This window comes from Strongylocentrotus purpuratus, unplaced genomic scaffold, assembly GCF_000002235.5.
Source record: "Strongylocentrotus purpuratus isolate Spur 01 unplaced genomic scaffold, Spur_5.0 spur5_scaffold_6, whole genome shotgun sequence".
Lineage (NCBI taxonomy): Eukaryota > Metazoa > Echinodermata > Echinoidea > Camarodonta > Strongylocentrotidae > Strongylocentrotus > Strongylocentrotus purpuratus.
This window is the reverse complement of record NW_022145612.1, coordinates 13,154,522-13,168,288: the sequence shown is the minus strand read 5'-3', so window position 1 is coordinate 13,168,288 and position 13,767 is coordinate 13,154,522. Positions and strand designations below refer to the sequence as shown.

At 39.5% G+C, this 13,767-nt stretch overlaps 2 protein-coding genes across 2 annotated transcripts; both read right to left on the bottom strand.

Moving 5' to 3' along the window:
• Nucleotides 1–1,658: 1,658 nt before the first annotated feature.
• On the bottom strand, nt 1,659–4,153 carry LOC100888444 (collagen alpha-1(I) chain). Its single transcript, XM_011683863.2, has 2 exons — nt 4,075–4,153; nt 1,659–3,795 (listed from the first exon to the last, which is right to left on the bottom strand). The coding sequence occupies exons 1-2, from the start codon at nt 4,151–4,153 to the stop codon at nt 2,450–2,452; spliced, it is 1,425 nt and encodes a 474-aa protein (XP_011682165.1). The 3' UTR covers nt 1,659–2,449.
• A 3,247-nt stretch (nt 4,154–7,400) lies between these two features.
• On the bottom strand, nt 7,401–12,424 carry LOC100888382 (collagen alpha-1(I) chain). The gene is made up of 4 exons (XM_011683861.2): nt 11,814–12,424; nt 10,029–11,477; nt 8,621–8,675; nt 7,401–8,083 (listed from the first exon to the last, which is right to left on the bottom strand). The coding sequence occupies exons 1-3, from the start codon at nt 12,034–12,036 to the stop codon at nt 8,668–8,670; spliced, it is 1,680 nt and encodes a 559-aa protein (XP_011682163.1). The 5' UTR covers nt 12,037–12,424; the 3' UTR covers nt 7,401–8,083; nt 8,621–8,667.
• Between the last annotated feature and the right edge of the window lie 1,343 nt (nt 12,425–13,767).

Here is a 13,767-nt window from a genome sequence, read left to right as displayed (position 1 = left end):
AAGAAGAAAAAGAGAGAAGGGATATAAAAAGGAATAAATATAAACTCATCGGTATGTTAGAGTGGACAGCGAAAAGTATCGGAGGCGCGGGAGGGGGGGGGGTATTGTACATATTCATAGCATTCATAGCATCGTGGTGACAGTGTATTCCTGTTATCTGATTTGTTCGAACAGTAGCGAGGCCCTCGTATTTTGTGTATCCTTAGAGCTTTGCCGTTAGCTTAAGCCGATGGGATCTACTAGGATAGATATCGTACTTCAAGGATTGATCGTTAATGCTATAGATTTCTAGACGTTGATTGATGAGATATGCACGTTCAAATGTTGACTTAAAATTCGCTGTGCGATTGCAGTTTCAATAATCTTTAACTATCCAAAACGAAAAGGATCGATTTAGGGAATCGACCATTAAACTATAACGACTCAGTGAGAACATTTATTAATTTACATCTTCAGTAACCATTTTTTGGCGTAGAAAAGCTCAACATCTTATACTCCATGTGTTTATTCCTCAAACAAGACGTTATGTTGATGACACTTTTTGCAAAAAATCACTCTTTCTCTTCAATAGGGCCTGACAAACTAGGCACCGAAGACGTTAGACACAAACAAAAAATGCAAGATAATTATTTTGATGTTTGTTGTTTTAATATGTACTTTAGGCTTGTTGGAATCGGACGCATTTGGGTATCCTTAAATTGGTTGGCAAAATAAACGCGAACAGGGCATGCATGTGCATGTGTGATGAGCTCCTAAGGCTGTGATAACACATCGATGTTTTAGGTTTGACATAGTCGCATACTACAAAGCTATTTAGATTAATAACTTAAGATGACGGCGCATTATATTTATCACATTCATGCCATTCAAGAGAAAAATATAGGTTTTTTTCCGGGATTTTTTCTTTTACTTTATCTTCTCTTTCTTTCTCAACTCCTCTTTTCTCTCAATATCTGAATCTTGTTCTTCTCCTTCTTTTCCACTATCTCTCTTCCAATATCAGAAGCTCTCTTTCTCTCTCTCTCTCTCTCTCCTCCTCCTCCTCCTCCTACTTCATCCTTCCTCTCTTTCCGCTCTCCCCTTTCTCTCTCTCCTCCTCTTGCTCCTTCCTCCTCCCCTTCTCTCTCTCTCTCTCTCTCTATTTCATTGTCAATCGTCATATCAATACACTTTTAATTTCTCCACCTCTTATGTTGCCTAATTGCATAACCGTAAGAAATATTCTCTTTAAAAATCATCTATCCCACATAATGAGTTATGTACGATTAATATTCTTCAGTCTCTCATGTTTTGAATAATATTCCTTATGCCCCTCCTTTTATATAAGAATCTTAGATCTGGCTTGACCTAATTTTGAAGAAAAAAATGGTCGTGCAGTGGATTGACTGTGTGGGCAAGCAAAATCCAAGAAACTGACGAAAACTTGGTAATTGTTAAATTCATTTTAACATATGTCACCATGTGACACGCGATACGAACCACGTGCTTGATTTCTTGTCTTTCTTTCTATTTATCGTGCTTAAAATTCGGTTTAGATTGTTTTTATGCTTTGAATAAAAAATACTGAAATCAATAAAAGATAAGCCATACAATACAATGAATGTCAAGTTAAAAAACACATTTATTTGAAATCAAAGAAAACAAAATGAGGTACAAAACAAACACAGCAAAATCATACAAATAAATATAAATAATCAAGAACATGAGCAGGAAAATGATTTGATATGTTGAAAGAAATAAAATAAGACCGTAGTGTTAGACGAAATTAATTTTTCGAAAACATAACAATTTGGGATGCAAATAGTGCAGTTCACAATATGAGGCAGATAACGCTATATGATTCCGAACATATGAATTTTAGAAGAACCAATCGATTGGTTATGTAGGAGGGGCCTGATTCGAAGAACGTTATTTACTAAATTATAAGTTACATGTAAGTTATCATTATGAGCTTTAGTTTTAGCGGTGTAAAGACGGATATTAATTCTGTTTAGGTCTCTAAAAAATAAATAAATAAGAGAATAAGATAATGGGGCAAGCCTTTCACTTCCTCTATACAAATAGGAATAGCAAGATAAAGTATCTGAGATTGTACATCAATATCACATTCTTGACATTATTTATCACAACAAATATCATTTAGCAGATTAGTCCGTCCTAAATGCCATTTTGTAAACAGAACATTTGTATTCGAAGAGAGGTTGGACAAAGACATATCCAAGATAATCTTGGAATGTCATCAACTGCTCCGTGTAAAAAGGGCCCCGTCACAATATGAGTTACTCACTGAAATTCAATGAAAATTTTGGAAATTGATCGAATCTACCATATAATTAAATTTAAGTAACTAAACTTAGCAATACTGGCCGATTGGGTTAAGATTATCTGAAAAATATATGGTCTCTGTAGAAATCTGTATCTATATTCATGTAAGGCATTCCATTAATATTTAACGTTTTCCAGACACTCCCCCGGAACAAGCTTGACCAGATGGACCATTGTTGTTGCAGCTTCCTCCACTTGGGGCATGGGCCGGCCCTCCTCCTGGCGCTCCTGGCGCTCCTGGCACTCCTGGCGCTCCTGGCGCTCCTGGCGCTCCTGGTGCTCCTGGACCTCCTGGAGCTCTTGGAGCAGACTGACGTGGTCCTGGGGCATAAGGTCGAACAGGGACACCGGGTCTGGTTGGAGCACGTGGAATACCTGGTGCACGTGGAATACCTGGAGCACGTGGATTGCCTGGTGCACGAGGGCCGCCTGGTGCACGAGGGCTGCCTGGAGCACGTGGACCACCTTGAGCTCTAGGAGTGCCAGGACGAGAAGGAGCGCGTGGAAGTCCTCCACGACCACCAGCAGCCCCTGTTCCAGCACCGACTCCACCAACTCCATCAGCTCCATCACCCCCATCACCCCCACCAGCCCCACCGGCGCCGTCACCTCCATCAGCACCATCAGCACCATCTCCACCATCAATACCACCAGAACCGTAATCGTAATATTCTTCACTGCTTCCACTGCTTTCGTCACTGCCGCTTGAACCTTCACTTTCGTAATGTCCGTAGTCAGCACCAGCTTCACCATCATATTCACCGACATCTACTCCATCTCCACCATCACCACCTTCACCTGGGGCAGCCGGTGCGAATCTCGTTCCAGGAACTGCTGGTGCAGCTGGTGCAGCTGGTGCAGGTGCGGCGGGCCTTGGAGCAGCTGGCGCATACACGGGAGGTCTGGGAGCTGCTGGTCTGGGTGCAGCGGGGACAAAAGTCGGAGCACGTGGCATTGGGGGAGCGGGTGCCCGAGGAGCTGGAGCTGGATCAGCTGATTGCTGATCAGAACTACCACCAGCATCATTCCCGTCAGGACCAAATGGAACACCGGCTCCAGGAGGACCAGGTGCGAATCCAGGCATACTTGGGGCATTTGGAGCATAGCTAGGAGGGGACGGAGCATTTGGTTGATATGGGGGTGGCGCCTGGGGAGCCTGTGGATAGTATGGAGGAGGCGCATTAGGTGGATTGCCAGGAGCGTAAGGTACACCGGGTGCATTTGCAGGTGCAATTGGAGCATAAGGCTGTTGAGGTCCAGGAGCATGAGGGGCAGCAGGATAAGGTCCTGGAGCAGGAGCTCTTGGTGGTTGATAACCTGGATGTCCTGGTGTAGGAGCTCTAGCTGGAGGATAACCCGGTGAGTGTCCTGGAGCTGGAGCCCGAGCGGGAGTCCCTCCTGCTCCCCATGATTGACCATCGGAACCACAGGCGGCACCTGGTGTTCCCAAGTCGCATGAATCTCTTGTATCTGTAAGACAAACCACAAATACATTGCTAATGAAATGTATTCGTCTGTAACTCCAAATTCGCTAAAATAAAGCATAAATAAGTTGTGTACTGTCATGGAAATCAAAGTACATATTCTTTCATGGTAAAGAATGCGTTCCCATTTCAACAAACTAAAGTCTGAACGCTCATTGATGGACAAGCAAATGATACGAACAAATACAGAACTAAACTAAACAGAAAACACAAACAAAACAACAACAAAACAAAAAAATTGCTTAGAGATTTTGCGAGAACTTACATCTAGGAGACGCCAATGAGCAAACAGTCAGTGATAATATACACACAAAGACAGCGGTATTCGTCGTCGAAATCCCCATGGTGAATTGATGAATGCCTAAAGAAAAAAAAAACATAATAACAAATATTATAAGTGAGATAAACCAAATCTTTATTCTACTTTTTGAAGTAAATGAAGCTTATGGAAGAGAATATTTTAAGATAACTACCCAAAACACTCTTTTTCTTCAATGGACCGACGAATAAGGCACCGAAGACGTTAGACAGTTAATATCATTTTTTCTTGATAAATACTACATTGTTTCCGTGCCTTGTGTAAGCACCTCTTCATAGACTAGAAAAACATTATACATTATTTTAGTGACATGCACTTAAAAATGACACTGTGAAAACTAGACGTACTTTAAAGATAAAAGAAACGAATTTCCCTCTTGCTTATTCTTTTCTTCGTTCCTCCCGAAATTCGAAGTTTGGAATGATGTCTTTCCCATTCTAGTCCAATGTATTTATACCCTCAGAAATGCCAATTACTGCATGAAATGAACACAAGCTAATTAGTAAACTTAGATATACAAAGAAGATGCAATGAATTTTGAAAAAAGGAAAAATAAAACAAGATCGAGAAAGAAGACAACTGTGTTGAAGCAGAAGCGGACTGTTATGATAATCTATGTTGAGCTCTGAACAGAAGCAACCTCGCTGGCAGGTCCACGGTCAATATCGCAACAGCTTCCTGCAACTTATTTTTAACATCTTGTGGACATCTTGAGTGACTTTATCTTTTCAATGCCGTGAAAATCATGAAAATAGCAAGATATTTTTACAATGCACGTATGATCTACTAATTAATGATCTAAAGTTTTTTCCTTTTAGATCATCATCGCGCAAGGAACAGATGCGCTTCTTTGGTGAGCAAAGTCACAATGGGCCTGTTCAGCATTATATCGTGTTGATGTACATAAATCAAACAATTTTATTCGTCTTATCCTAAAAGCAAGAGGCATACTGTCATAAACACATTCAATTTGAATAGTTAATTATATAATAGCATTACGCTTCTCACTTGATCTTTATAAATTATTATTCATCTTGATATTCATGGTACAGATATTATCAAAAATCATATTTCATTTGCTCATCTGTTGCCTATCGATATGTATTTCATTATTACCAATGATTACAGCACATAAACTTGAATATTACAAGTTTAAATGAATATGTATAGGCTGGGATTATTTTTGAAAATATACATAATAACAGTTTTTATATCGTCGTCTATGAACATGATTAGGTAGTAAAGAACCATGTTTTCCGAAATATGCCTCTTTCGATGAACCAGGACTTAAAGCCGATAATTGATTTCATTTTTTGTTAGTGTAAATAATTTATTATCGGCCGCAACGTAATGCGTAGAGGATCAAAGACATGGATAGAAATGTTTACAAAATATATATGTACCCCAAGAATTCATAAAATTTTTCTAGCATGATTATTGAATCCTCAAACTTCAGAGGTAATAATGACGTATTTAATTTTATAATAAAGCATATGCCGGAAAAAAACATACACACACCGATCGTTTTACTTCAATTCATTACAAATTGTTTTATTAAATTGTCATTAACTTACTTACGTACTATAACAATGTCTAGGGAAATGGCTGAACCCTTTCTCTTTCTCTAACACTTCCTACCCATTTTTATTTCCCTCTCATTCTTTCTCTATCTACAAAATATTTGCTCTTCCTCCAACTTCGATGTTTTTTCATCATCTGCTCTCTCAAATTTCAGTATAAATATCTTTCACCCGAACATTACTGAAATCAGTCAACAACACGTTCAAGCAGCTGATCTAGAAATGTGAAAAACAGAACAAGAAAGCTTTGGTAAGTTGAGAAATACGATATGATCATTTTGAGGAGCTGGGTTGAAGAGTAAAGCGTCTTCGTACATGGCAAGCAAAATGTAGGAAACTTTAATCTTTTCGCTAGGTCTTACGCCAACTGCAGTTCATTACGAGGGTGAAAGCGCTTAGGATGGGATCCCGAGGATGTAAATATAATCGTCGTTTGTCATACCCAGAATTACTAGACAACCAGTCAAATGACTGAGTGGCGATACTGCATCTTGATTGGTTAATGTTGTCAGGCGTCCACATCATAGGCTATACGTGTATGTGTGATATCATGTGACCCTTCTCTTCCGCAGCGTATGTATTTTGATTACTGAGTTTTCCACTCTTCATATTGCAACGCTATAAAAAGATCACTTTATTAAAGTCACAATTTATTCTTGTGTGTGCGGTACTTATTTTCATTCGCGTTCTACACCATTATGACTTGATTTGGCAGTGAAATATGTGTACTTTGGATAATGAGGCATTGAGATGGTCCGATCAGAGACATGCAGATCAGACATAAAGTATTCCTTTTTTACGTTACCATTTATATGACTAACACTATCATGTTTATTTGGATAGTAAAGCCTTTGCTTGTTTGACTCTGCTCGATGAACTGAGATGTTTTAAAAACTGCATCGCATTTCAGGCCTTCCAGTTTTAAAGAAAGAGGGGCAACTCAGCTACCAAATCATCTACGGGGGCCGGTCGAACAACTGGTATGATATCACTGTGATTTGCAGAGCTAATTAGAGCATCGCCACATTTTTAATTAGGGTTCTAAATGGCTATATTAGGCCTCAATCAGCTTTAAGGCACTTTTTAATATGTGTATCTTATCCATTTTTAACCCTTACACAACTACATAAACTTTCTCTCTCTCTCTCTCTCTCCCTCTCTCTCTTCCTCCCTCTCTCTCTCTCTCTCTCTCTAGCTCTCACTCCGTCTCTCTTTTTAAGCTTTCTACCTCTCTCTCTCTCTTCTCCCTCTCTCTTGTTAGCTCTCACTCTCTCCCTCCCTCTCTCTCTCTCTCACTTCTCTTTCTAGTTCTATCTCTCTCTCTCTCTCTCTTGGCCTATTACTCCCCATCATTCTTTTTGTGTATTGTTTAATTTAATAATGCAAGTTATTGATTTTTTTTGTATCAAAGATTCCAATAAACTCTCCTGATCTTGTTAAAGTAATCATTAAAATATAGTTTTAACAGATGCAATTCATGCTCTCGTTTTAGCCGTTAAATCCTTCACCCTCTCTAAACAGACGTTTGGGAGACAAAAGATGGATTACAGCACATTTTAAGTCAGATTGAAATAACGATTTAATTTCACACAATCAACATAAAAAAAGAAAGAAAACAAATGCACATAAATAAAAGTACTAAAACAACAAATTAATGCAACATAAATGAGATAGATAAACAAATATAAATAATATGCAAACAAAATATGAACTCAAAATAACATACAATAAATTATAATAGTAAACATATAATGCGCACATATGCATCCCAATGGCGCCCGACAAGATAATTATGAGAAGATAAATAACAAATGTATATATTAAGACAAACATTATTGAAAAGGATTAAATATATCAAGTATGAGAATTTGCCAATATTATAATTATAACCACTGAGATCATGGTAGGAGAGTTAAAATCACGTAAAAGGAAATAAATATATTAATTTACCAAGTCTAAATTTACAAAATCCATCAGATTGATTAGAAAAGATGCATATCTTTTTTAAAAATATTTACCGATGCCGTCAAGTCCTTTTCAATCTTCAATTTGTAAAAATCCAACCATAATCCCACCGTAGTCTACTTTTTTCACTAAGGGGAATGATATATTATCTATAGTGCAGGGAATCTCTGTCATATTTTAATTTTGATATTAAGAAAATGTATTGACGGTGAACATTAAAAGAATATAACGCTATGTCAACTTACCGAGTTAAATTTTCAGTGCTTAGTTCTTCTACATTTAATGAGTTACCCTATGTTAATGAGTTACTTTATCAATCAAATGTGCATTATTTTCATGCACAGTAATAATAAGACACACTCTTATAGTCGGTGAGGTCCCATAATTCGCTGATAAGGGGCTAGGTTAACCTGATAAGAAAAATAAAAGAAATACGAAGATGGTTATAGCGTATAACTCCAATCGATAAACAGTTTCGACCCGTTAAAAGAGCGTTCCTGTAAACATGTACTCTGTTGAGTGGCAAACTGTGTTTAAAGAAAACGGATATGTTTTCTTCTTTTCAATATGTAACAAAACTAATTCACCCGATCCACAACAATACGATATACATAGTCACCCTATTTCATTGAAGTTGTAAAACATGTCATATTTGCTCCAAAGAATACTTGAGCTATTCATACATTTTTAAAGAATGTTGTACAACTTAACCTAGTTTTTCCTAAAACGAATGTGTATTTTTGGCAGAAACATACCAGATTAAATTCTATTCGAAACGTAGTTGACGCATTACTGCAAAAGCTCTCCATGTTATCTTATGTGCATGCAATGAGAATATAGTGTTGGATACAATATTTTTATTTCAAAATATCGTCTGATGAAAGTCAGAACGACGTTAATTTTTTTAAAAGAGTTACGCCCTTCTGACTTTCAGCATGATAGCTTACCACTTCAAGTCTCTGCTCATTGATTATCTCGATTGTTCACCGAATCTCTAGTCATCTGAAATAAAGGCAATGTAAATGATAAATACAGCATTTCAAGAATATTATTTGAAAACTACCATGACCTACTAAAAGAAAAGTAAATTTTAAAAATAATAAGTAATATTTGCCAAAAAAGAAGGTCGACTAGTAGTTATTACATTTCTTAGTTTCGGTACAAACTATGAAGCTTAACTTTGATTTTCCGCCTACAGGGATATAGATTCTGAACTTCTCAATATAGAGGGATCTACAGTTTCTAGTAACTACTTACTTCAAACTGTGTTAAATTACATGGATAAGTATGCATATTTCAAACTGATACATATGTATCACTTTTGATTGACATAATTCTAAGAATTTATCGGAAAATAATTTGTCCTCCATCTTAATGGCCAAAGTGTTTCTTTTTAAATTAGAATGGTCGTGTTGGATTATACTGTGCTATGACTCCTATTTCTGTCTGCATCATAATTTTGGTGTATTTAAGTAAACTTCGCAAACCGAAATGTGCTTGTATTCAAATAGGTGCCATTAATACAGATGGGCAATCTATTGAAACACCTGAGCAATAAACACATATCTCTTAACCCTAAAAAGGCCGGGCTATTTGAGGTCTTAGTACGGCCGGGGGGCCATTATGCCCCCCCCCCCATAAGATCACGGCCGCGAAGCGGCCGATCTCCGCGAAAATTTGCACGCATGTTAAGTGAAGTGTATAGAATACTATGATCATTTCAATTTTTTGAAAAATTCACTTATTTGCATGTTTATGGTAATTTATGCAAATAAGGTCATACAAATCACATTTTTACCCATAATCATATATTATTCATATTTAAGCATTCTTTTTCACTACATATATTCATTAGACCATTCTAAATAATAATACGAACAAAAAAAGAGCCAGCTTATTCCTTATGTTATCCCTTGTTTTGATAATTTCTTATGTATTTCATTGTTTTTGTTGTTTTATTTCATTTCTAACTACAATTCAACTACTTTGACTCCCAAAACAACCACCTAAACTTTAAACAAGACCCAATAACCCATGTTTGATCTGTTTTCAGGAAAAATGACTTTTCCATATGTTTTGTAAACAAATCACGAAAATGAGCGATTTTCGGGCTGACATGCAAAGACAAAAGGTGACGTGACCTTGTAACCGTAGGTCCGATGTTCAAAAAAATTATTTTAAAAGTTGCGCAAGACTCGAAAGAAAAGTCAACGAGAGGCGGGGCGCCATCCATATGTGTTCCCGAACAATCAGAAAAATCGTGGAGGGGGGGGGGGCATGATGGCCCCCGGCCTTTTTAGGGTTAATGCAATGTATTGATTAATTAAGTTGTTTGTATACGAATCGCGACCTCACCTTGATCACCAGAATTGTTTGGATCGTACAAAGCCTCTTCTGTGCAACCGTAATCGGCAGAAACGCCTTCACTGCATGTCCCAGTGCCAGTGGCTACTCCAGGGGCTACAGGGGCTCCAACGGGGGCATATCCAGGCGCTCCGGCGGGGGCATATCCAGGCGCTCCTCCTGGTGTTCCTCCAGGTGCTCTCGGCAAAGCACGACCACCGCTAGGGGCATATGGTACACTTGGAGCACTGGGCCGACGGCCACCAGCAGGAGCAGAGTATCCAGGACTTGGAGCAAAAGACCCAGGAGCAGCTGCAGGAGGTGGAGCACGGGGACGAGAGGCACCAGCGGCACCAGAGGGTGGAGAGGGAGCACGTGGTCTGCTTGGAGCTCGAGCGCCACCTGGAGCACGAGCGCCGCCTGGAGCACGTGCAACACCTACGCCACCACGTGTAGAGGGAACACCGGACGCTGTACCAGGAACACCAGCAGCTGATGTACCACCACCTTCGCCAGCACCATCAGCACCATCAACACCTTCAACACCATCAGCACCGTCAGCTCCTTCCGTGCCATCAGCACCCTCTGCACCATCAGATCCATCGTAGTCATAGGCCTCCTCACTACTGTCGCTACCATCTCCTTCACCGCTTCCACTTCCAGCGCCAGCAGCCCCGGCGGCTCCATCACCAGCAGCACCAGCCGCACCAGCAGCCGCACCAGCAGCATCCCCAGCGACGAAGCCACCGGTAGCAGGTGCGCCTGGGGCAAAACCGACACCTGGAATCGGAGCACTAGGTGCAAATGACGGACCGGCAGGTCTTGGTGCAGCAGCAGGTCCGGGTCTTGGTGCTGCAGGTCTTGGTGCAGCCGGTCTCGGTGCAGCAGGTCTTGGTGCGGCAGGTCTTGGTGCACTGGCAGGTCTAGTCGGAGCGGCAGGAGAAGGAGCATACCCCGGAGCTGAGGGAGCTGCTGGCGCAGGTGCATATTGTGATGTTGAATCATGGGATCCGGACGATCCTCCAGCTTGGTCGTATTGAGGAGCGGATGGGGCTGCAGCACCAGGTTGATATCCAGGAACCGCTGGTCCTGGAATAGGAGCGTGTGCAGGCGGGGCAGGGGCTACGGGGCCTTGAGCTGGAGCTCTTGGACGTGGAACAGCAGGGACACTAGGAGCTCTAGCTGGAATTTGGCCTCCACCTCCACCAGGAGCTCTAGCTGGAATTTGGCCTCCACCTCCACCAGGAGCTCTAGCTGGAATTTGGCCTCCACCTCCACCGGGAGCGTAGGGTGCAGACTGTGTACCCCCCGATGATGATTGGCAAGATCCGTAGTGAGAGACTGATACGTCTTGTCCAGTTTGAGAGGCTTCTTCCTCTAGCTCACATTCGTTGTTGTATGATTTTCCATTAGAGCCACAGACGTTTCTCGTGTCACTTCCGTCACAAGAGTCCCTAGGAACTGAAAAATATAAATGTACTTAGTACACTTCGTTGAATATCATTTTTAACGTAAAAGTACTAAACAGGGTGATTAAAAACTAAATTGTTTTGTTTGTATTTCTAAACGTCAAAATGATTCCATCATTTTTTTATTGTAAAATTGACAATGCATACCAAGAATGACATGAGAGTTATTATAACAATACAAACATATATCTTGTTAATTTTATTCCGAATCATTAGGCCTGCAAGTTTAAATACATGTACGTGCCCACTACGAAAAAGGCAGTTCCATTTGTGCATCTTTCACTCCCTTTTAGTAAATGAGAAAACAAAGTTTGCATGGTATACTTACGTCTGGGTGCACTCAATGAGACGGCGATGAATGAGAGGAGAAAAACCAGACAAGCTTGATGCTTTAACATTTCCATGATGAACCGATATTTAGATATTACAAATACTAAAATATGATTTTTGCTCAAGTTACTCCTTCTTTGTGAGCTTGCTGAGAGAGAAATGGTACAGAAGCACTGATTGCCTCCAATATTTATACATTTTCTAACCCTGCATGAATTCATGGAATTAATCAACCAACATTAATGAATTTCTCAACCACATCAAGGAAAGAATGTTTGTACTTGAGTTAATCCTAATGTTAATCGGTCTTTGTTAATATCTCCACAGTAGCAACCTCAAAGTAGAGACAATGATTAATATTAAGAATTTCTGTAAGCACATTCTGTGATTTTTATCCCAGATGATCCCCAGAATGTCGTACTTCCAAAGATAAAGGGAACATTTTCGGCAACAAAGACAGAAATGTTATCGGTGATGATGCATAGCTTCCTTCGAAGAAAATGTCTTTTTTCGGAGGGGATGGCTGGGATGTTCAATGGCAGCAGCTGTATTGTGCAAGTTACAGAGCAGTGAAATATAAAAGGCCTAGCTCATCCATGAGTCATAAGTTTGTCATAGAGCGACGGAATTTCTCTCGCGATATCTGTCAAATCTTGAAAGTGTCTATGTAGAGTTTTACGATTATCAATTCTTGTCGTCAGATTTAGACAGTGGCATAGCTAGGACCTTAGGGGAGAGGGAGTAAACTGAAGAGCTGGTTTGCTGAAGATCCGTTTCTTTTTCAGACAAGAAGTCACACTTTACGAATCATGTTAAATGGGCAAAGGGGCAAGGGGCGTTAATCCTTTTCAGTTTGTGAATGAGGTGTTCACTAAAAGGGACAATGCAATAAATCACTCGAAAACTTGACCGAATTTAAGGTATAACCCTCTATTTTTAGATCACAATTGCTATTCATAATGTCAGATATAGCAGTGCTTATTACACAATGAATTTATAGCCATCTTCGAGCGAGTAATATTCTTGTTGTCTGCTATTGATCCAATACTGGTGCATCCCTGGTAAATGCTAGTTCTAATGCATTAGGCCTATCTTCAACATGTCATACGAATGACTGATTGATGTTATGTCTTGTTGCTTCTTTTTACATAAGTCTTTCTTTTGATGAACGATGTATTTTTTTATTGCCCAGACTGTATTATAACTTGGCTTTGTCCGTTGTGAGAAACATGGTTTCTGTGCTTTTACTTACTTTTAGATTTATTTTGCTTCACAACAATTTTTAAAAACAGAAATACGGTAAATTACTTTCTCCCCTATATATTTCTTTGAAGGGGAATTTCGAGGTTATATGAGGGGTTACCCCTATCCTTCTCCCTATAGCTTGCCGGCGAATATCAGTACCCTATATTCTTCAACATGTTCAGAGATTTTAATCCTTTTGTCACAGTAGCAATTCATAAATCGAGGTCGCTAAATCTGTCATAATCAGCATATGATAAACAGCATTATCAATGGCAAGAAGCTGTATCTCCAATATGGAAATTATCAGATTTTCACAATCGAAAATCCCTCTAATGTGAATTTGAATTCGAATGTACCTATTCGAATGTATCTATTCGAATGAATTTTTATGACTTCTTTTTGTGTGTCCGATAAACATTGATGACGTACAAGCTGCGTACGACAACATTTTGTTTGATTAAAAAAGGTACCTACAGTAAGTAAAAATTAGGTCTTTATTGTTGAGTTCTCTATAAAACTTCTACACATAATGAACTAAATAGTTCATATCGGACACATCATACATCATTAATCTGTCGATAGATATTCGTTGTCGACTGTTTCACTTCATGGCGAACCAGTCTACGCTTCAATACATGTATATCAATGGCATTATCCTGGCTTTTATGATAATGTAAAGAATGTGCGAAGTGCTTGGGGTTAATCCG